This window comes from Metarhizium album (assembly GCF_000804445.1).
Source record: "Metarhizium album ARSEF 1941 chromosome Unknown scaffold_1, whole genome shotgun sequence".
Taxonomy (NCBI): Eukaryota; Fungi; Ascomycota; class Sordariomycetes; order Hypocreales; family Clavicipitaceae; genus Metarhizium; species Metarhizium album.
Genome location: NW_024467575.1, coordinates 2,238,342 through 2,260,279, shown reverse-complemented (window position 1 = coordinate 2,260,279; position 21,938 = coordinate 2,238,342). Strand labels below are relative to the sequence as shown.

The following is a 21,938-nucleotide window of genomic DNA, read 5'->3' as shown; positions in this document are numbered from 1 at the left end:
TTGATGAATTTCGCCTCGCCGTCCGGGCGACGGGCAGATTGCCCCAAAGGGGGGGGGAGGAGAGCCGGCGATAATAAAGGGCGACCTGCGTCACTGATTCACCAGTTTGCCCTTTTTTTTTCCCCTGTAGTGGCCGTGTGTCACTTTAGAAGCGATGTCTGGCCATCTCAGCATCAACAGCAGCGACGGGCGACGATGGTCAGGCACTACTAGGCTTGGTTGTGGGCGAACGCAGCTTTGGATGAATGATGATGCGACAAGATTGCGGTCTGGTACTTTATTGGCGGCGAGGCGAGGCGAGGCGAGGCGGAGAGTTGGATGGCGGTGCCGGATGAAAAACAAACAAGGACACTAATCTACAGATGAAACAAAAGACCAAACATCAAAAAATTGAACTCAAGCAGAAGACAAAGGAGACGTCAACTAGTCCCAGATGTCATGGGCGCGCTAGCATTGCGTACAGGGCAAGAACTATGCAGGACCTGCCTTGGCTGCCTAATCAGGTAGGTGAGTGACTTCGATTGTGGTGTACTGCCAACTTCAAGCACGTTAGAGAGGTACATGCGCCATGCGGACTTGGCTGGGCACTCGGTCTCCCGATGGCTTGGTCCCGCGGTCGCCTGGCCTAGGTACCGACTACGGCATACCGAGTATCAGGTGACGACGAGTACAAGACCAGACCAGACCGGACCGGACCACAAAACGAGGGCTTCACCAAATCTCATCCAACAAGGACTGGTGTTGCCCGACGACGCCCGGACGTCATCGGCTTCTGGTTAGTGCAAGCCGCAGCACGCGCATGGCTGGGATCGACTCGAGCTGATGGGGGAGGGGTTGACGCAGCCTGGACGCGAATAGGCTAGAGTCGAGACTCGAGACAGCCCATCCATGCACAATGTGCGCCGGGATCAAAGGGGCTTCTCCGTCCTCGTCATGGCCGGACTGACTCCTCTTGCCCTTCATTGTAACTACACCAAAGACCTAGGTAGCCGTCGGCCATGCCGGATCGACGGCTTTCCGATGCCTGTATAACTCCCCAAAGCCTGCTTGCTGCAATGGATGGACGGGAAGACCCGAGATGGTCACGGACTGGGGCATCATAGGTTTGCCTGCTGACAAGCGTAGTCCACGTCGCACACGTGTCACTAACGTGCTGCAGCACATTATACTACCTGGGTAGCTATAGTATAGCACGCGATGGCCTTGTGCCTGTTCTAGTCGAATTCTATACTTCTTGCCTCCTCCTTCCGTATACTAGCCATGTTGAACGGCGACCCTCAAGCAAGCACAACGTCACCTTGTGCCTGCTCACGTAGCTGGTTGCCTGTCAGAATTCAGTGTCGTCGCGGCGGCTCTGTATGCCCCGAGCACGGCCCCGACATGCACGATCCGGAAAGTTGGGGGCAGTGAGTACCATGGAGGCTCTTTTGTCCCATCTCGCGAACTATATACGTACAGTATTTGATTCATAGACGTAGCGACGGTGCCTATGGTATGGCTCGCGGATCCGAGCGGCTGCTCAGTTGTTGGAAAGAGATACGCTTTCCGAGCCGTACATGCTGTACGCGGTGCCTCGCCTCGAATGGGTTTTGGCATGACCGGTTCGTATCCATGCCAATCAGGATCATGACGCAACGGGATAGCCTGGACGCTCCAGTCCCCAGCATAGACTGCATCCAGGTACGGAGCACAAAAGATGGTGATCCGTGCTGGGCATTAGTCCCAGCCACAATCTCCCATCCAGTCTTGGTCGACATGTCACAATGCCGAGCCCCAGACCAGCCAAGCTGACAATACACACTGAGCGGATATTGGACCGCACAATATGATTGTTTCCGAACCCGCCAGTCTTCCCGCCGGTGGTAGCGGAGGGACACATGTGGCGGCAGCGCGAGCGGCATCCAGCGTCCCATCGCCGGCCGCCTTGCATGTCGTCCCCATAGCACCAGCCAAAGCAACGCCCAATCCAGTGCGACTGAAGAGAGAGAGGGTCAGTAGTCAGTCAGTCAGTCAGTCAGTCCTGGCTGTTGCCCCGTGCCGACATGCCTGAGTAGCAGCTGACATGGATATATCATCGTGCACAGACAGATGCAATGCATACCCAATATGTCTCCTTCACTCTCCGCCTTTACCCGATTCTTGGACGAAGAACCCCGAGGACAACATGAAGACGCCCTTTTCAAAGTTTCATACTAGAGCTGCTGTAATTCCCAACGCCGAGCACCCAGTGGAACAACGTGCTCACGGCCAGCATCGCTTCGAAAGAAGCTCCGACACGGACAGAAGCCACCGAGGGAAAGGGACTGACTCACTGTACTGCACCTATCTCCATCATCATTACGGAGTATTTCCCCTCGCTCTCAACCCGTCTATTAAACGACGCTCGAGACCAAAGACGGCGTGTCATTGACAAGGATTTCGACAAGTCCCTGCGGCGGTGCGTCGACAGGACCGGGAGCCACAGTTGCATTGCATCGAAGCTCGTTTCCCCGCCATGCAGGTCTGCGTATTGAACGACCGCCAAGTCGACTTTCTTGAAGCCCGACTGGGCTTGCAGGCAAGAGTGGATTTGTCTCGTGTTTAGGCTTCAGGGAAATAACAAGGTCTTATGCCCACGACTGTCAAGGTATGAGTGACGCGCAAGAGAGAGAAAAAAGGAGGGCGGGCGACTTGGGCTATACTGGCTGGATTGAGTTGTTCTGTTTTTACCCCAGCGAGCTGAACAATTTCACACAACAGCATACCTGCCGGTTTTCCCTCGCCTGTCTCTGGGAGAGGGCTAGGTGAGAAAAAATGGACAAGTCTTTCGACAGCTGACTGGCGGTGATGGTGATGGCTTGACACTGTCGTGACAATGGCGTGTCGAGCAAGGGAGAAGGGAGAGCTGACAGTGTCCCGAAATAACGGCATAATATCAAGACTTGTACGGAGAACAGGAGGTAGTCGGCCAACCGCATCTGAATACCCAGGTGACTGGCTCCCGCGCGGCCGAATATATTTATATACGTGCCCGCGCAAGCCACAAGCGGACGACCATTACCCGAACAGCTGTGAATCATGGATCGGGCATTTTTTTTGTAGAACTTGGTATAATATTTATGTCGGGGTATTCTTTCCTCTCCAAAATAACGCAAGCTCTGGACACGTCAATGATGCAAGTAGAGATCTCCGCCAGATGTCTTACAGGTCCACTCTTGCTGAGACGGGGCTCTTGTACAATGTGGTAAAGTCAAACTCGATGCTACTGATTTTCTACTTCCGTGTTAGACTAGTCGACAATATTCCTCGCGAGAAACAGAAGCGTTGGGTCAAGAATATGTATACGTACCAGTAGAAATTTTCTCGTCTCGTCAGCGTTACCTTCCATGCCTTTGAGCAATGCTAGGAATGGGTCCGTCTCAAGAGCAGTGACTGCGTTTGTCTTGGAAATACGATTCAAGTTTTTCCTCGATCGGCTGTCGATAAGCTTCAGGAACTTCTCTCGTCGAATTTCTGCATAAGCGTCAAGAATATCCTCGTCGGCTCTACCTTCATAGTATCCGATGAGGCATTCTGCAAGGCCCGCCACGTCAAGGACGGCAGCCATACAACCATATCCGCCAAAGGGATTGCAGACATGGGCAGCATCGCCGGCGAGGAAAATACGGCCCACGCGCATCTTCTCGACGCACCGATTGTGAATGCGGAACTGATCCGTCTGCGTCACCTTGTATTGGCTTGGATCTGGATGTCCCGGAAGCATCTTCTTGAACGCGAGATCTCGGCGTTTCAAATGTTCTTCTTCAGATAGGTTGGCTGCGGAATCACCATATGTAACTCGCCAGAGTTCCCCCTCTGGGCCCTTGGCTTTGCCTCGTTTTGCAATGAGACCCCAGAACTCATCATCTATCATGTAATTGCCGCCCTCCCACCCATGGTCTGCGAATCCCTGATAGTATACCTAGCAACGAGTAGTTAGTTTGTCCCAAGTTTAAATTTCTGCTTGACAAAACATGAGGCCGTTGCCTTGTTTTTCGCATCAAATAATATAGTTGACGAGCCAGGGACTCACATTTTGAACCAGCAAGCGACTGTCAAACGTCTCACCCGGCCAGTCCCTGTGGAAAAGTGTTTTTCGTACAGTGCTCTGTCCACCATCGCACCCAACAATGTAGGGTGCCTCAAGCGTCACGGTGCGTTTGAATTCGCTTTCGCCGCCAACCTCGACTACGGCTGTTGCTGAGTTTGAGGCTTGTTTGATGTCAATGACCTTGTGGTTGAAGAGCAACGTAATGTAGTCGGAATATTTTTCTCGGCAGTGTCGTAACATGATCTGCAAGATTTGATTTAGTGGCAGTATTGTCATCCGATCTGTATCTAGTTCGACAACGGACAGGTCTATTCCGGTGAGAAGCTCGCCGGTCTGGACACTACGCCAACAGATGTAGGGAAAGTTGGCGATGCTTTCTGACCGAATATCATCAAGGATACCTGCTCGTCGAAATACCCTCGTCGCAGGTACGCCGTATTGTGTCGCGCGCAATCTCTCATCTACACGATCCCATGATTCCAATACAGTTGAATGAATATGACTTTGCGCCAGAAGTATAGAGAGCAGCAGGCCTGCTGGACCGGCTCCCACAATCAAAACCTGTTCATTGTCAGTTGAGGGGAACCAGACTACAAGCATTTTCGATATGTACCGTCCAACCTTGTCAAACGGCTTCAGCGATTTAGAATCGGCTGCAGGCGCCATGCTGTTAGTATCTCTATTCACACTGATTATGGACTCGAAACACGACGTTTCTTTGGAAGATTTTCTTTCGGGAATTTCGATGGCCAGATCTTAAATAGTCGATAGTCGGGAAAGCTGTTATCTCAAACTTCTCCCGCGACACGTTACACAGCATTGTGGCGCACGGGTCAAAGGTGACATCCGTCGTAAGCACCCTTGCTCTCATGTACTTTGTTCAACCGCTGCCCCCACCGTATGAATGAGCGGTCAGAAGGGCGGATAATCTGGTCACGAATTCAACATATTGATTGAAATCGGAGTCTATCCTTTCTTTCCAGTTTCCGCAAATATCGTCCGTAGCTTGTAATCGTGTTGCTTTTCGAAGCATTAGAAGCTCATAAGCGTCTCACGGACAAGCTTCCTGAAAGATTTGGATTAGCTCGAACGCCGAGTCAATCAGTCAATGCCATTAGGACTCAACTCCTGTTGGATTGAGAGTCCAGTATAAGCAAGCATGAGGAAGGGTTCCGATCCAAAGCCGTGGCTTGCCGTCAAGTGTTTTTAAAAATCAAGATGATGAAACCGAGAAGGAAAGGGGGAAGGAAGGGGTGCGACCTGTTGTCTCATTGCCCAGGGTCGGCCGTTCTGGGCATCCGTTGCATGCTGATATGGAAATGTTGTGGGCTGTGTAAGGTTGAGACCACGTGTTCCGCTGTAGAATCTGCTGAGCCTCGGCCAGCCGGCAGGTGCTCCGTATACCATTACCTCGCACCCTCGCTTTAAGATCAAGCAGGGACCGGGGATTTCAAAGGACGCTATCACTGCGGGTGAAGCCACGATGGGCATGCCTGGATGCTTCAGTGCGTGAGGATTCTGGTCATGTAAATACAAAGCGCAGTCGCGTGGGCAGCTCCGCCGGCTTGCGCGTCAACCCAACCCAGTTGGCCCAAGGACGAGACAAGTTTGGCAGGAACGACCCTCCGCTCGAAGTGAAATTAACCCGTTACGCCATCTAGATTCGCAGTCAGGTGCTGCGCAACGTCGTGTGGATCTGATAGATGCGATGTCGGCCGTTCATGTCCAGGCCAGCAGCAATGTTGAGAACTAGTTATAACAGGTGCAGTTGGCATGGCTCTTTCTAAACCGTTCATCATGTTTACCACCCCTCTTCTTCTTCTTTTGAGTCTGGGCAACCTGCCTGGGGTTGTAGCCGCCACTATGCATCCCACCCAGGTTTTACTCGTCCGCAATCCGGAATGGCTCCGACGATTGTCAGCAACAATATGATCACCAGCAACTCTCCGGAGAACTCTCCTCAACAAGAGGTGCCACCAACATTGTACCAAAACATCGATGAGAAAGAGCTAGTGGCCAAGTCTAAGAAACACCTCATTGAGTATGGCATCAAGTTCGAACCCGACATCATCACCGGCTCTCAGGGCTTATACATCTACACGGCGTCGGGCCGCAAGGTGTTGGACTGGACCTCGGGACAAATGTCTTGCCTCCTCGGCCATGGGCATCCCGAGATTGTCAAAGTCATTACCGAACACGCAAGCCAGCTTGACCACCTCTTCTCTGGCATGATATCTCCTCCAGTAGTCTCCCTTGCGGATCGACTTTGCAGCGCTCTTCCAGCCTGATTAGACAGAGCCTTTTTCCTCTCCACTGGAGGGAAGAGCAATGAAGCCGCGATAAGAATGGCAAAGACATATACCGGCAAGTTTGAGATAGTCGGCACCGGGGCTTCGTGGCATGGTGTGACGGCCCAAGCACTCGGAGCCCAGTATTATTTTGGCAGAAGAGGCCATGGATCCCTGATGCCAGGTATGCATATGCTGCCTGCGCCCAGTGCATACAGGTCCATTTCCCGGAAGCCTGATGGTTCCCATGATCGGGAGGCAGAAATGGAATATGGATGGAAGATGATTGATTCGCGGTCATGCGGTTCTCTTGCCGCCTGCATTGTCGAGTGCATCCAGAGCTCGGCCGCACGCATGTCCTTCCACCAGGATATCTCCGCGCTTTGAAAAAGCAGTGCGAGACCAGAGGCATGCTCCTAATCGTCGATGAAGCCCAGACCGGCGTCGGCAGATGCGAGGACTTTATTGCCATTAACCACGAAGAGGTCGTGCCGGACATTTTGACCTTGTCCAAAACCTTGGGCAACGGCCTCCCCCTGAGTGCCGTAGTAACCAGTGATGAGGTCGCCATGGCAGCCGCGGAGAAAGGGCCTTTTCTTTTACACGACTCATCAATGACCCCCTCCCGGCTGCTGTTGGCGACAAGGTCCTCGAGATCCTGTTCCGAGATGGTCTGATAGAGCATTCTAGGAAGTGTGGTGAGATACTGCACCGCGGCCTGCAGAAGCTACACAGCCGATATGGCTGCATTGGCCAAGTTCGCGGGAGAGGCCTAATGGCTGGCGTCGAGGTTGTGACGGACCGCGAGAGCAAGACGCGGGGGATTGGACCTGGCCAGGAGGGTTGGAGACCGCGAGTACGAGCTCGGGCTGTGGGCGAATTTGAGCAGTCATCCAAGCTTTGGTGGCACATTTAGAATTGCGCCCCCTATCACGGTGACGGAGAGCCAGGTTGAACATGGCCTCGCAATCCTGGAGAGAGCATTCGCCGAGACAGAAGGCACGCTACCTACTGTATCAAAGCAGCGACACGGCTTGGATCTGACTTTCACGGTCAGTCATTTTGAAAATTAGCAGTTGCGGAATAGGCAGAATAAAGACGGTGACATTTCGGGGGGAAAAGGACCTATTCCATACAGCGGGCGCCAGGCCATCACTTAAGGCCAATGCAAAAACTCCGTCAGGAAAACATGAAATGCCAGTATTAAGCGGACAACCAGTCAGTCTCCCGGACCATAACCGACCCTTTTGAACCCCAACACCTGTTCCATAGCTCCGACAAAAAACGCTTCGCAAAACTGAAAATGAAGTAAAAAAAAAAAAAAAAAAAAAAAAAAAAAAAAAAAAAAAAAAAAAAAAAAAAAAAAAAAAAAAAAAAAAAAAAAAAAAAAAAAAAAAAAAAAAAAAAAAAAAAAAAAAAAAAAAAAAAAAAAAAAAAAAAAAAAAAAAAAAAAAAAAAAAAAAAAAAAAAAAAAAAAAAAAAAAAAAAAAAAAAAAAAAAAAAAAAAAAAAAAAAAAAAAAAAAAAAAAAAAAAAAAAAAAAAAAAAAAAAAAAAAAAAAAAAAAAAAAAAAAAAAAAAAAAAAAAAAAAAAAAAAAAAAAAAAAAAAAAAAAAAAAAAAAAAAAAAAAAAAAAAAAAAAAAAAAAAAAAAAAAAAAAAAAAAAAAAAAAAAAAAAAAAAAAAAAAAAAAAAAAAAAAAAAAAAAAAAAAAAAAAAAAAAAAAAAAAAAAAAAAAAAAAAAAAAAAAAAAAAAAAAAAAAAAAAAAAAAAAAAAAAAAAAAAAAAAAAAAAAAGAGAAAAAAGACAACTCAAGGCAACATTTGCTTCCGTCTCTGTTGAAAATAGCGCTGTAGGCAGTGCCTTGCGGCTTGAGCGGCGACGCTCACGATAATTATTACTTGGAGGCCGACGAGGCCGAACCAGATGAGGTTGAGAATTCTGTCTTCGTCATATGCGGTGTGGTTCTTGAGGAAGACGGCCATTATTCTGTCGCCAGTTGGAGACGTGGACATTGGCCCGCAGCTGCCGTGACGGTGGAGGCGACGTTTCGGGACGGACGTTTATTTGCAAAAACGGAGAGCTATCAGAGAAAAGGGTTAGAAGAAAAAGGACCGTACACTCGTGGTTATTTTGCGCCGATGTATCAGGGAACTCCAGTCCAAATGCAAGTAGGACTTCTCCTCACCTGTGGAGCGAGGCAGCGCGTTTGCCCGCCGCATGAAAGGGGAAACAGAAAGAGAGAGCCTGCTGTGCCCGCACCGACAACTACGTGGACGAGGGGCAGGACGGTTATGTCGTGCTAATGTCCAGGGACATTGACGATGCCGAGGCCATGGAGCGCAACGGAGAATGAAGACCCGGAGCGAGCAGCTACCGGCGGTCTCGATTTTTCAAGCTGAAAATTGTCAATCAGCCCACAGACGACTTTTGGCGGTGACACTGACTGGCATTTGGCAAACTGGGTCGCTGGCCGGTGGCACTGCTCGGCAGGGAATCCGTGGGTAGGGCGGACTGGGGCGTTGGCATGTTGGGACGGTCCAAAAGTGAGGTTGGGATGCCAGGGCGGTGCGTTTTTTTTGCGGGCGGGTGGCATGGGGAGTGTATCAGCGGTGTCTGAGGCTGGCCCAGGGGGGACGTTAGCGGGTGCGGTACGTACTAACGTTATTATTATTTATTGTAGTACTCCGCATCGGGCAGGCAGGCTGGCAGGTTGGCGCATCGGCCGTCCCGTCCCGAGTTTACTTGGCCAAGTTGATGAGATGACTGCAAGTCGTTCATCACGTACGTTTGAAAGGGCCACGTGGCCTGGCCGGGCCGTTCAACGATGTATTCGCGCTGTCAACTTTTATGGACCGATCCGATATCATGTCCCGGTTCGCCGGGGTCACTTCGTGTCGTCGTCAAGGTTTGTTTGTAATCTCGCAACCGTGTCCTTTGTATGCGGCGTCATCCCAACCCACCCCAGAGGCAAGGGTCAAGGTAACTTCCCGGTTGCAAGCGACTCTGCGGTGAAGAATGGACCGCAGTCACCGCCATCTGGGATTTGGGACATGGTTGATGGCCGAAGGTTTGACATTATGCACGGTGGTGTAGGTTTTGTTGATCGTGGCAACTGCGAAGGCTTGACTTGACCGATCGACTGCATCTGCGGCAGAATCGGGCGGTCCCAGTGACGCTGCTCGCCGTGTCACGAGGTTGACCCCGGGACGGGGGGGCTTCGAGCTCATTCTTTGTCTATGGAAGAGCAAAAGGCCCTGTTTCTCAGACCTCAGATGCTATGGCAAGAAGGCCCACGGGCGAGATGCTCATGCAGAGCAAGTAAATGGTGGTTGCGCCGCGATGGCTACTTTGCTACTGCTGGAAGCTGGAATGGGCGAATAGTCAGTCAGTCATGCTTATCAAGTTCCAGATGCGTTATCTATTCACCTTCCTCCCAAGTACCTGCTCTGTACCCGGGTAGCTATCTCAAGTACGCAAGTACGGTTTCGGTCGAGTGCTCGAGTGGCTTTCGTACTTCTGTGTGTTGCGGCGAATTCATGTGAGCAGTGCCAGGCGGCCTCGCAACACTCAGCCTGCAGCTTGTTGCTCACATTGACGTGCTCGCTCATCCCGTCCATCAAGCAAGGTTCCCAAGGCTGTCTGGCAGAAAGTTGGTAACTGCTACTACCTCTTGAGAAACAAGTATAAACCACAAAATCTCTTGCAGCAGCTATCGTGTACTTGAGTAGTTGGTCGTCAGTAGATCCAAGACTTCAAGTAGGCATATCGTTGATTCGCAACGCCACGGTGCCTCCTACTGCCACCGTTCCTATCGGCTAGAATGCTAGTCTAATAATTCCAGACATCTTGGGGCCTTTGCACACGCAAAGAAAGGCATGAAGCGGCGTTGCAAGTATGCAGTGTGCGGCATTTGGCCGTCCCTTGCATCGTAGCCGCAGACAGAGCGCCGCGACTGGCCTTGACATTGACACAGTCGCGCAGCCGAAGTCATAACGTTACGTAAGTAGGTAAGTGGACACTCAGGTACCAGGTACCTGCTGGTAGTACGGAGTACGGAGTAGACATCCGCGTCCAGTTTCACATGTTTCTGGTGTGTGTAGGAGTACTCAGAGCCACGGTCGTTGATGACGTCGCCATCCGCCCCGCTCATGAGCACCGACGGGTGCCTGCTTAAAACCATCGCTCCTGTTCAAGCCTTCTCCCTCTCATCTCATTCGTACTCGTTTTGCCGAATCAGACATTTTTTTATCCACCCTGAAGAAGAAGCAGCTGGTATTCGCATCTACCATTTTTTCCTGTGACAACCATCCACGGCGCTACCGACACAAACACACACACACTCATCCTTCTTCATAAATTCAGAGCTGTCCGTCCCCAAGACTCCCTTCAACAGCGGGGTAATAATACACCATGGCCGCCGCAACGGTTAACGTCCAGAACATCGCAGCCGCGACAAGCGACCAAGAGATCAAGAACTTCTTCAGCTTCTGGTAAGCTTCCTGCCTCTCACGACGGAGCCAGCGCTCGACCATGGACGGCATGAGTCTCTGACGCCACCCCCTCTCTCTCTCTCTAGTGGTAAGATTGCCGATTTCCAAGTCACCCAAGAAGGCGACACCAAGCGCGCCGACGTCACCTTCGAGAAGGAGACGGCCATGAAGACTGCTCTCCTCCTCAACAAGACCAAGCTTGGGCCAAACCACATCATCGTCACCAGCTCCGGCTCCACCACCGACGACGAGGGCCACCACGACGCCAAAGCGGACCGCGACTCGGACGAGATCACGCAGGAGGAGAAGCCCCGCGCTCGCATCCTCGCCGAGTATCTCGCCCACGGCTACGTGGTCGGTGACGCCGCCCTCGAGCGCGCCATCGAGCTCGACACCAAGCACAACGTGTCCAGCCGCTTCCTCAGCACTATCCAGCAGATCGACCAAAAGTACCATGCGACGGATCGCGCCAAGGCTGCCGACACCAACTACGGCATCTCCCAGCGCGCCAACAGCTTCCTGACCGGCATCGGCTCCTACTTTGAAAAGGCCAGCAACCACCCGACGGGAAAGAAGATTGTCAAGTTTTACACCGACGGCTCGCGCCAGGTGCAGGATATCCACGCCGAGGCCCGACGTCTCGCCGACCTGAAGAAGCAGGAGCACGGCGGAAGCGCCTACAAGGCCGCCGGGTTGGAGAGAGTGTTGGGCAAGGAGGCCCCCAAGGAGTCTACTCCCGCCACCGCCAGCGCCAGCGCCACTTCGGGAGGTGCGCCGGCCACAACTACCCCTGCCGCTACTGCGCCTACCGAAGCTATTCCTGCCACCAAGCCTGTAGACGACAAGACTGGGTAGATGCTGGACAGGTTTACCGATGAGTCAAGGGGCTAGATTGGGAATGGGACGATGTGCGAAATTGATTTTCTTTTGACGCAAACAACGCACGTGGATGTAGGCGTGGAAAACTGAACGACCAGAATATGCAATCTATCACGATGGCTATTACCTCGTCTGAGAAAGTATCTTTTTTTCCCCCAATCTGTGTATTCGTGTATTTCGTGTACGATCTAGCACTGTACCGTAAAACTGGTGACGCCCCTTTTGCGTTTTCATTTCTGAATACGTGCGCCAACCGGGTTCCCCGTTTCCTTTGAGAACTTTTCTTCAAGATGCTCATCCATCGGTGCCTTGGGGTTGGATGGCAGATTCTGTAGCAAACGGCATGAGTAGGTTTTTTGATAGATGCAGCGCAGGGGAGACGCATATTATCAAAAGTCGGCCCAATCATACCTCTAGCTCGGCCTTCATCTTGTCGCCCTTGTCATCGACTTGCTCTAGTCCAGTCCCCTTGGCGGGAGGATCGTGCAGCTGTTTGCCGGTCTGGCGCTCCGGAGGCGGCGACTGTTTTCCCTCGGGCATGATCAAGTTGTGTAATTGGTTTGTATTCTTGCAAATTATGCTCGTCACTCGGGACAGGAGAGGAGGGCGTTTGTCGGGCTGTGGATGGCTCCTTTACACGTGAGGTGTTTGGGGTGTTTGGGTATTTATTTTACATGGTGACCCTCCTCTGTGCCCGTTCTTCCATGCCGTCATGTTTTTTTCGAGAGTACATGACGCCGGGCATTTCTGCGGGCTAGTCTGGCTGCAACGCACGGAGGTGTGGTGCGCACGTCAAGATGACGGGTAGACGTTTGCCATGACGTCTTTTTCTCCTCTTTTTCCAACTTTTTTTTCCAACAGTGGAGCTGTGGACGCGACGAGAAGAGTCCGCCCGGTACTCCGTATGCGAGTTCATGTTATTGCTCGTACCGTCGCCGGCAAAGAGTCGTCGTCGGGTCGGGGGATGTGAGGGAGCTTGTCGTCTGGCGTCCAGAGGTCCAGAGGTCCAGAGCTCCAGAGCCTCCGGCGCTGGACAAAGGCCAAGGCCAAGTCGGGAGTATGCATTACTCACATGATGCATTGCGGTTGCGAGTTGATGAAGCATTGAGGATGCTGTGGCATGAATATCCGCCGTGAATGATTTTCATGCTGGCCCTTGTCACGGGGCCCGGGTTGTCGCTCGGTGGGCGCTGTTGACGGTTGTTTTCATGCCATGGGCATCATCATTCATTATTTGCTTACCGGGGGACGCCAGTATGCAGCGGTTAAAGTTTTGTGGTGAAGCATTGATGGAATGTCAGTGGTACTTGGCCGGTTGACAGCTGCCGTTGTCCATGTGCCAGCTGGAGCCGGGCTGGCCCCCTCAGACCAGATGGCACCTCGCTAATAATCAGACGACAAGCTGCAGTGGATGGATAGACACGGAGTACGTAGTGCATCTGCTCCGCACAGGGCACTTGGTCATTCAGGCGGTCCCCACTTCCATCTCTCCTCTGAACCCGGACCACATATCGACTTACTTACAAACAAACCATTTCAATCTGACTTCTGACCACACCAGCGGGAGACGACGCAACCACCACACCGCAGTGCGTCTCCCTTCATGCACGGGAACTTTTTTTTTCTTCCCCTTTGTGCGTGTATGTGTGTTGGGCTTGGCTGTTGCTCATTTCTGCCGTTGGCTGTGCTTGTTCCGTCCACTCTCTGCAGCTGAGCAAAGACAAGACGCGACCGAACCAAGGCCACCAGTTGTCGTCATTGCCTCTCCTTCAGCCTTGCTCGTGCCTTTGCTCCTGCTCAACACTGAAGGGTTGGCTTCTGGCTCCCCTCGAGCCATGCCCGATCTCAACTCGGTCCCTCCGTCGCCGCATTCTCTCGCTCTCTCTCGTCGACAGTCGTCGCACCAAATGGCTCCTCCTCCGCATTCACATCCCCCCGTGGCGTCGCCGTCGCCGCCGTCGTCGATTAATATTCTCCCCTCGAACCAGAATGCCCTGAGCCACGCCCACAGCCGTAGTGCCAGCTTGAGCCAGCCTCACGGAGCCTCCTTGCCCGCTTCGCCTCAGTTCGCTGCCGCCCAGCCCATGCAACCTCAACCGCTGCACTTGTCCGGCGATGCGTCTGTTGGGCCTGGCCCAGGGCCATTGAGGCATCCACGTCCTTTGACTGCGTCCGAGCTGCATATGCAGCTTGAGAAGGAGCAGGAGGCAGTAGTACGTCCCGTCGGACGAACCGTCGGACCTTGGTGTGGTGTAGTCTGACCCGTCTTTCCTAGGTGAATCGATTGACACGCGAGCTTTCCCTCCTTCGAGCTGCTCAAAATGCGTCCGTGGTTTCCAACGCCTCTTCGACGTCTGCTTCAGCCTCAACTCACGATCCTATTACTGAATCCTCTCTCCTCTCCGGCTCGGGATTTACCATCCCCACCACTCGTCGACACCACCGTAATTCGTCGTCTGCTTCTCAGAATCATGGGCTACAGCAGCTCGCTTCTTCGTACGAGGCCAGACATGCCGTTCCACGACCTGCACAGTCTATCCCGCTTTCCCGACAAAGTTCGCACTCCCGAATTAGCCGAACCAACTCTCCCGGTCCCCAGCCAAGTGCTTTGGATCCGTCGAGTTACTTTCACAGCCAGCGCGTTCCGCACCCAACGTCTGTTGCTATGAGTTCAGTCGCCGCTACTCCTGGTAGCGGAAGCCTCGCGGATCAAATGAGCCCAGGTCTTATGCCCGCAACGATGCGATTTGAAGAAACTGCGTTTTATAGGAACGAGCTCGAGTCGGCCAAAAAGGAAAACGAGACACTCAAGAGACGCATTAGAGAGTTGGAAAGAATGGTTCAGACTCGCCGGTCAACCGAAGTTGCCCGCCCTCGAAGCGACAGTGTTAGTACCACGGCCAGCGTCAGCGTTGCCCCGTCGGGGGGTGTCAGCATTGCCGGTCCTCGCGATAGCACCGTTCCTCAACGACCAGAGCGCGAACGTGGCATGACTTCGCAGAGCGTTACTAGTGTTGCCGTAGGGGTGCCTGATGACGAGGTCAAGGTTGGGGAGAGTGCTGCAAGCTCCGGCTTGGCAGGACAGCAGCGACAGTAGACTTGGTGACCCGGGTATTTGGGGACGATGCAGCCGTACCACCGAGACAAAATTTCGGAATTCCACGCACACGGGCATGGATGGATAGGAGAGGAATGGCGTTGACGGCACCAGCTAGGTGAGGTTGTCAAAACCCTTTTTTTCCCCCGAGGAGCCTTGGAACGGTTGGCAGAACCATTCTTGTTATAATGGAACACTTGTTAGCAAGCGGTTGGTTGGGTTTTTAGTGATTTCGTTTGTATTCACGATATTTTCAAGCCCCAATTGCGCGGCTGATGTCGTAATTACCAGCATAAACACGCCAGTCTTCGGTACATTTCTTCGGTGCCCGTCTGCAAGTTTCCGCCATGGTTGTGCAACGTGTATGTGCCAAATACGCCTCAAAGCTTGGTATAGCAAACTGCTCCATTAATCCAATAGGTCCTTCAAGCTGGCAGACAAAACAAGCCAACCCGACTCGTCTACTCCTCCAGGACAATCTTACGGGGACTCCTACCCCCAATCCGTCTCGTCTTGGCCAACGGCGCGTAGTCGCTGTCCTCACCGGACCAGTCTTCTCCCGCTTGGCGCTTCATGGGTGTCCCTGGCATTGCGGTGTTGTCTCGGCCAAAGGCTCCTCTGGAGCCGTCGTCGTCATCACTGCTCTCCTCGGCCTTGACCGAGGCCCACGAGGCGGGCGCCACGTTTTCAAACGTCTGCCTCACCGGCGTGCTGTTGGCGCAGCTGCTCCTGGACAGCTGGCGGTCCGTCTGCTCGAGGAGTCGGGCGAGGGTGGTCTTGTCGCTCAGGTCGTCGATGAGCTTGAAGGCAGCGGCCAGCGCGGTCCGGTACCGCCTGGACTCGTGCTTGCTGTCCTGCAACTCGTGGCGGAGCCTGTCGGCGGACTCGCCGCGGCGCCTTGCCTCGCGCTCGGCGAGCCTGGCTTGCCGGAGGCTTTCTTCGAGCGACTTTTGCCTGCGCTTCTGCCGCTCCATGGCTCTGTCTTTGTCTGCGAGCTGCCGTTTGAGGGCTGCGATCTCGCGCGTGTGCCCTTTGATCTGGAGGTCTGCGGCTCTGGACTTTTGCCGGAAGTACTCCTCTTTGTCCATTGTGGCTTTGACTTGCTCCCAGAGGGTCGGGTTCGGATTCGGACTCGCGTTTGGCGATGCCAGTTCGGGGAGGCCTGGCCGGGGCGACGTGCTGCGAGGCGGAGAGCGTGTTGGGGAGCGGGCAAAGAGGGAAGCGAGGAGGCGGTTGGGGAAGAAGGATGAAAGGCTAGCGGGCGGTGGCCACCTGGGGGTTTCCGTCCTGGACATGGCGGCAGGAGATTGTGAAGTCTTACAGATGGCTCTAACAAGATGCAGTGCCGGCAAGGGGGGGCGGTGAGCCGCGGAACGCGCCGCGACGAGAGGAGAAGCAACACCGCGGTTGGGAGTGAGGCCGGAGATGAGAGGTGGCGCGGCATTTTGTGTTGACGCTCGATAGGAATGGTCCGAGGTGTCTGTAACTCGATGGCGGGCTGGGTTGAGGCGGAAGTGAGCGTACGCTGACAACGGCTCGCGGTGCGCATATGTAGCGGCCACAGGTCGACTGGGGAGGTTCATGGCGTCTCTTGATGCCATCCATCGCGTGAGTTGTGTGGCCCCATCAGGCTGCTGAGATGGCGAGCCTACGTATCAGGTGCTGAGGTCTACGGAATGCGTGGTGGGTTGAGAATATATATGGCTGGCTGCTTTTGCGTCGAGGCGGGCGCTGCGTCCTCACTTGTGATGATTCCTTGGCATTTTCATGGGCATTACTCTTTTATAGGATATGGTTACAATGTGCTTATTTCACGCGGGTTCTGCGACAAGCGCTCTTGGCGGCTTGACTCTCAGAAACTGCCTCGTCGCAGGATCGCCGGGGGTGCAGAGTTGGATGTGGGTTATTCTATTATTCAAGAGCTACCGAATACAGGCTGTACGTTTGGCGTGATTCTGTCGGGACTCGAGCTGGACGGCCAGTGTTGAGCGTGGCGGCAGCATGGATGTGCATCGTCGACATCTTTGGCTTGGAGTCTTGAAGTTGACGTTTCCCGATCCAGAGGCTCAAGTCGCAGCTACTCGGTGATATCACCCAGAACCCCGTACAAACTCCGTACCCGGCACTTGGCCTCGTCTCTTCCATGCACAAAAAGGGGTGGGTGGCCCTTAGCTTTGTCAGAATTCGGTTCCACGCTCAGACGAGTTGCTCTTCTCAGTCTCTCTGCAAGACTCGAGCTCCTTTGCACAATGGCGACAACCTCAATGAGACAAGATGCCGTCGTCTGGGGCATGGAGAGAGCTGATCTATACGGCTTGCACCAAGTCGGCTACCTACCAGGCGCCAGGAGCCAGAGCATCCGGATCTCATGGTTCATCTCTCATCTGCCGCTTCAATACTGAGTCCCCGGCCCCAAGTGATGGCGATGCAATTACAACCTGCTATATGCCATGCCGGTGGCGTCGCCTTGAAGTCCACGTCCACCCGCACAGTTCAGCGCCCCTGGGCTCTCTCACACCAGCGGCTTGCCTGGGCACGCGCCGGCATCAATATGAAATAGCCCAGACGACAGTCTCGTCTACGGCACTTCAGCTGGCGTCGCCTCCTGCGCAGGAGGGTGAGCTTGGGACGACATCCCTGGACTGCCTCGACGTGGGGGAGGGCCAGCAGCTCACACTGCGGATACGGGATGACGAGATGATGCCGTTCTGGTGCGTGTTCGGGGACACGCGTGCCTACTGACAACTTGGGCTGGACTTTGACACACGTTCAACTCTTGCTTGTCCACGCAGCCAGTGGCTCAAGTCAAACAGCCACGAGGCACAAGCTTGTCAAGGTTCATCACTCACTTTGACATGAACGCCCGCCAAGCGAGCCGTGGCCTCAACAAGTCGAAGACGACCAAGCCATGTCAAGTTTGGTATTCTGGAGGACATGGAGAGAGGTGCTACTGCTCTCGCAGACCAAAAGGCCTCCAGGTTTCCTCATGTGACATGTGCATGACACAAAGCAATCACCCACCGTGGCCTTGCGTCAGTTCGATCCGCATTTATAGACAATTGCACTGCCTAGACGCGAAGCTGGGTACTCTCCGGGAAGCCCTCAACTTATCCAGCTCCAAAGATCCTTCAAGGTTCCGTGACTCTCCATCAGCTGGTTCGGACACAGTGACATGATTGTTGTTGTCCCAAACACAACCGTTCATGGTCTCGGCGTTGCTGCTGCCGCTGCCCGAGTTGTATTCAGCGAGCTTCCCGACAAAGTCTGTCCAACGCTGTTCGCTCAGGATAGGTGATGTTACCCAGGCCGCCGCACCGCTTTCATCCAGCAACTTGTCCAGGCTGGGGAGTAGCGCACGCACAGCCATGGCATGGTGCTCGTCCAGCTTTGACGAGGTGAATTTGGTGTTCTCAACGTACCAGCCGGGGTCCTTCAGCATGCAGGTTGCCTCGTAGAGCCGAAGCATCTCGACGGTCACCGTGCTCGATTCCAGGGCCGCTTCATACGCCATCCTGTGCCCGACTGCCTGGACCAGCTTTCGACATCGCAGCAGAATCATGGCGTCCAACAGCTCGTTGCGGTTGCTGCCTTCCGTGCCCATAATGGCCTTTGCTTGGCCTGCTGCTTCCCTCCAAACGCCGTACTCGTGCCTGGCAAGCAGTGATGTCGGATTTCTAGCCTTTGGGATGCTGCATCTTCCAAGAAGCAGCTCCAAAACAAGCCCTGTGAATTAGTTGTCTTAGCACGTTGCACAGCCCTATCATCCGGCTTCAGCTCCCCATTCGTCATGTACTTACGACTGCAGAGAGCCAAATAGTCGCCCTCTGCAATTGAGCTGCCACGGACCGCAGACGCCAGGTCTGCAATCTGGTTGAGCGAGCACAGGCCCTGCCAACCACATCTTTCAGCCATCTCGTCCAAGATGGACTGACCATCGATCGCTGCAGCCGCCTTGAAGATGCAGGCAAGGCCATCGCGAAGCGGGGGCTGTTCTGCGCGGCAAAAGTCTCCCCAAGCTATCGCCGCGTATGCCTCTAGAACCGATGACAATGTCGATGCCACCAATACAGGGCCATGCCGTGTAGTCAAGCTCGTCGCAGGTATTTTCTCGGTCAGTTCGGGACCTGCTGGCTGTCGACGCTCGCCGCATCTCCCCAACATGAAGGCGGCGACCCTGAGGACAGGAATAAGACGCATAGACAGGCACAAGGTCGCGACCGTTTGTCGATGTACTTGGAGGGAAAGTTCTCCTTGCAGATCCTTGGCGGCCTCCAAAGTTCCCAGGAGCGCCGCCGGCTCCAGCCGGACATGGTTAAACATGGTAACACGGTGCTGGACATGTTTCGGGCCCTTGAGGGGGGGCAACGGGCGTGAACATAACCCTGAAGTCATGGCGTCGGCGTCACAAAGACGCACGATGAAGGGACGGGTTCCCCTTCGCTCTCCGTCCACAACCAGCTGCGCGAACACGACGGCGATCCGGGGCACGCCAGCTTCCGGGGAGGTCGAGGGCGTGCATTTTGCAGCCGTGGGACTTGGGGTGTGCAAGTCAAATGAGCCGTCGTGGTTGTAGGTGGCGGTGGTTTCCAGCTTGCGTGCGTCGAGGCCGTGTGCAACCTCGGCCAGCATGAACTCGCCGACGGATCGAAACTCCTCCAGCTCCAGGAGGACTCGACGCGCGTACGAGTCGGCGTGGTCATCGGCGGCGTAGGCGGCGATGGTTCCCATACAGAGGTTCCAATGTGTGCTGAGGATCGTGGCGACGACACTGTCAGCCGTCCCGAGGACTGGTCCGCGTTAACGGCAGCCGGGTTTCTGCTGGGCTTGTTGGCCGAGACAGGGAGGCTGCTTGCTGGATACTTACAGTCGGAGAAGAAGCCGCGGAATTTGGGGCTGAGTGTCACGATGTCCCGGGTGGTCATTCCGACGTGCCGGACAACACTTCTTGCTCGCTCATAGGAAAGTCGAATCTGCTCCGAAGGACGGCCATTGTCGGGATGGGAATTGACGTCCCAGATGGGAAGCTCAAGCAACTTGATGGTGCAGTCCATGGGGGGGCTGTCACACTGTGACATGGCAGCGGTGGGATTTTTTTCTTCTTCTTTTTGTTTTCTTCTCAACCAACACGTCTCGCAGGGGCAGAGACAAAGCCGAAGCCGTATGCATTGGGTGTGCGATTGCTCCCGCGGACGCAGTTGACCATCTTGCCGGCGAGTTACACAAAGCCCTAGGTAGTCGCCACACGCGTTCAGGTACAAAATCTGACCATGTGTGAATAGTCAAAATCCCCCATGAGTTGGTCTGTCCCGGAGGGCATCAACAGTACCGAGATGAGTGCTTTGTGCCCCGAGTTCGACTACTTTGTTGTGAACTTGTACACGAAGTCATCGTGCAAAATGCGTCTACATGGCAAGCACGGCAAGCGGCCAGGCGAATACACGGGCAGCACATGGCCGTCTGCTCAATCTGCAGTGCCCTTGACAGACTCTGGGTCTGACAAGGTCCCGGCCGAGTTCAACAGAGGCAACGCCAAGGCAACGACCTCGTCTGCAACACCCCAGCTGGTCTCGTACCCCCGTCCTCCAGCACCGTAGGCGTGGATCACACGACGTCTCACGTCCTCCCCGTTTGCGTGCCGAGGCATGCGCCGCTCGTCAAGCTCGAGTCTCATTCCTCCGTGGCGCGTGGGCCGCCTTCCCACAACATCTGCCACGACGCCAACCTCGCCCACGGCCCTTGTCGGCGGGACTCTGCCATCCGCGTGGGCGAGCGGCTCCAGCTTGAGCCCCTCCTCCAGTAACCTCTGCCTGGTCGGCATGCACGGCGCCCGCCGCCAGTCAGACGGTTCTTTGGTCCCGCCCACGACGGTGCCGCCGTCGAGGAACCTAGGGATCAAAAAGCTCCAGGTCCCGTCCTTGTTCTGCCTGGTGACGGTGCTCTGGACGTGGACGAGGTCCGTGACAACCGTCTGGCCTGCGCGAAATGTGTTCGTCTCATCGTCAGGGCACGGCCACGCTCCACGGGACGGGACGAGAAGGGCACACAACACACGGACTACATACCTCTTGTCGGGAAGCACTTCGGGTCCCCGAACCCGGCGCCGCTCGCGTTCACGACGAGCACCACGTCGTCGGCCAGCCCAAATGCCTCCCACTCGCTGCCCAGGTCTCTGCGCGCCGTGCTGCCGCCGCCGAGCAAGAACTTTCGCAGCAGCGCCTCGCAGTAGACGGGCGGGTTGATGCAAAACGTCTGGTACTCGAGCCCCAGCGCCACGCCGTCGGGCAGCTCCGCGCTCGGAAGCACCCTGAAGCCCGGGAGGCCGGTTTCGCGCGCGAACGTGGCCGCGTCCACTTGCTCCCGGTAGCTCTGGTCTGGGGCCTCGAGGAATTCCAGCCCAAGCGTCCGCGTCACGCCCGAGGCTGGCTCCTCGGCCGCCAGGCGGTGGAACCGGGCGACTGTGCGCCTGAGCCAGCCCGCCTCTCTCCGCAGCTGCGGCGTCGTCGCGGGGATGGGACGCACGTGTGCGCCCGCCCACATGGAGGCGTAGTCGGCCGAGTGTACGGGGTGCTGGTGAGGCGCGCCGGGGACCGCCGGGCCCGGCCATTCCCGGGCGACCATCAGAATCTGGGGCCGACGGCCCGGCGTCTCCCTCAGGCTTTGCTGTAGGCTTACGGCTGCAGAGAGACCGATGACCCCGGCGCTTGGGGGGTCTGTTAGCCTGGCACGGGCTTGGGCTTTGCATCTGCACCGTGTTGCTACTTTACCCGATGATGACGACGGTTGGGACTGGAGGGACGGACATGGTCGGCGTCCCGGTGATCTTCTCGCCGCAAATGGTGAGCGTATGACGAGAGAGCGGGCCGGGTTGCGTACCTTGAACTGTCGAAAGGGGCTCCAGGGACGGTAGACGGGGGACGCATCCGCGCCACGCTTCGGTGCAAGATGGACCGTCGTGGGAAAGTGAAGCTGTGTGTGGTGCTTGTGGTGGGTTGGGCGTCTGAGGTCGACCCCACTTATGCGGACGGCCGGGTTGCCGTGTTCCGCGTCCCGTATCCCGTATCCCGTATCTCGGGGGTCGGAGGTCGGACGGACGGCATCTACGTCTAGAGACTCGC

The 21,938-nt window shown here is 54.7% G+C and overlaps 8 protein-coding genes across 8 annotated transcripts; 3 read left to right on the top strand and 5 right to left on the bottom strand.

Annotated features, from left to right (window-relative positions):
- Positions 1-3,180: 3,180 nt before the first annotated feature.
- Positions 3,181-4,669, bottom strand: MAM_00652 (monooxygenase; the record flags this gene model as incomplete). The annotated part of the gene is made up of 3 exons (XM_040819451.1): positions 3,181-3,252; positions 3,329-3,940; positions 4,052-4,669. 3 exons carry the CDS (start codon positions 4,667-4,669, stop codon positions 3,181-3,183), a joined length of 1,302 nt encoding a protein of 433 aa, XP_040682716.1.
- A 1,328-nt stretch (positions 4,670-5,997) lies between these two features.
- MAM_00651 (Aminotransferase class-III) lies at positions 5,998-6,357 on the top strand (the record flags this gene model as incomplete). The annotated part of the gene is made up of 1 exon (XM_040819450.1): positions 5,998-6,357. One exon carries the CDS (start codon positions 5,998-6,000, stop codon positions 6,355-6,357), a length of 360 nt encoding a protein of 119 aa, XP_040682715.1.
- A 4,410-nt stretch (positions 6,358-10,767) lies between these two features.
- Positions 10,768-11,702, top strand: MAM_00650 (vip1; the record flags this gene model as incomplete). The annotated part of the gene is made up of 2 exons (XM_040819449.1): positions 10,768-10,847; positions 10,934-11,702. The coding sequence occupies 2 exons, from the start codon at positions 10,768-10,770 to the stop codon at positions 11,700-11,702; spliced, it is 849 nt and encodes a 282-aa protein (XP_040682714.1).
- Positions 11,703-11,956: 254 nt separating this feature from the next.
- On the bottom strand, positions 11,957-12,266 carry MAM_00649 (uncharacterized protein; the record flags this gene model as incomplete). Its single annotated transcript, XM_040819448.1, has 2 exons — positions 11,957-12,055; positions 12,138-12,266. The coding sequence occupies 2 exons, from the start codon at positions 12,264-12,266 to the stop codon at positions 11,957-11,959; spliced, it is 228 nt and encodes a 75-aa protein (XP_040682713.1).
- Positions 12,267-13,561: 1,295 nt separating this feature from the next.
- Positions 13,562-14,823, top strand: MAM_00648 (uncharacterized protein; the record flags this gene model as incomplete). The annotated part of the gene is made up of 2 exons (XM_040819447.1): positions 13,562-13,939; positions 14,002-14,823. 2 exons carry the CDS (start codon positions 13,562-13,564, stop codon positions 14,821-14,823), a joined length of 1,200 nt encoding a protein of 399 aa, XP_040682712.1.
- A 461-nt stretch (positions 14,824-15,284) lies between these two features.
- On the bottom strand, positions 15,285-16,406 carry MAM_00647 (uncharacterized protein; the record flags this gene model as incomplete). The annotated part of the gene is made up of 1 exon (XM_040819446.1): positions 15,285-16,406. One exon carries the CDS (start codon positions 16,404-16,406, stop codon positions 15,285-15,287), a length of 1,122 nt encoding a protein of 373 aa, XP_040682711.1.
- A 1,466-nt stretch (positions 16,407-17,872) lies between these two features.
- Positions 17,873-19,898, bottom strand: MAM_00646 (Acyl-CoA dehydrogenase/oxidase; the record flags this gene model as incomplete). Its single annotated transcript, XM_040819445.1, has 3 exons — positions 17,873-18,546; positions 18,621-19,610; positions 19,688-19,898. 3 exons carry the CDS (start codon positions 19,896-19,898, stop codon positions 17,873-17,875), a joined length of 1,875 nt encoding a protein of 624 aa, XP_040682710.1.
- A 386-nt stretch (positions 19,899-20,284) lies between these two features.
- On the bottom strand, positions 20,285-21,625 carry MAM_00645 (NAD(P)-binding domain protein; the record flags this gene model as incomplete). Its single annotated transcript, XM_040819444.1, has 3 exons — positions 20,285-20,796; positions 20,886-21,523; positions 21,588-21,625. The coding sequence occupies 3 exons, from the start codon at positions 21,623-21,625 to the stop codon at positions 20,285-20,287; spliced, it is 1,188 nt and encodes a 395-aa protein (XP_040682709.1).
- Positions 21,626-21,938: the final 313 nt, after the last annotated feature.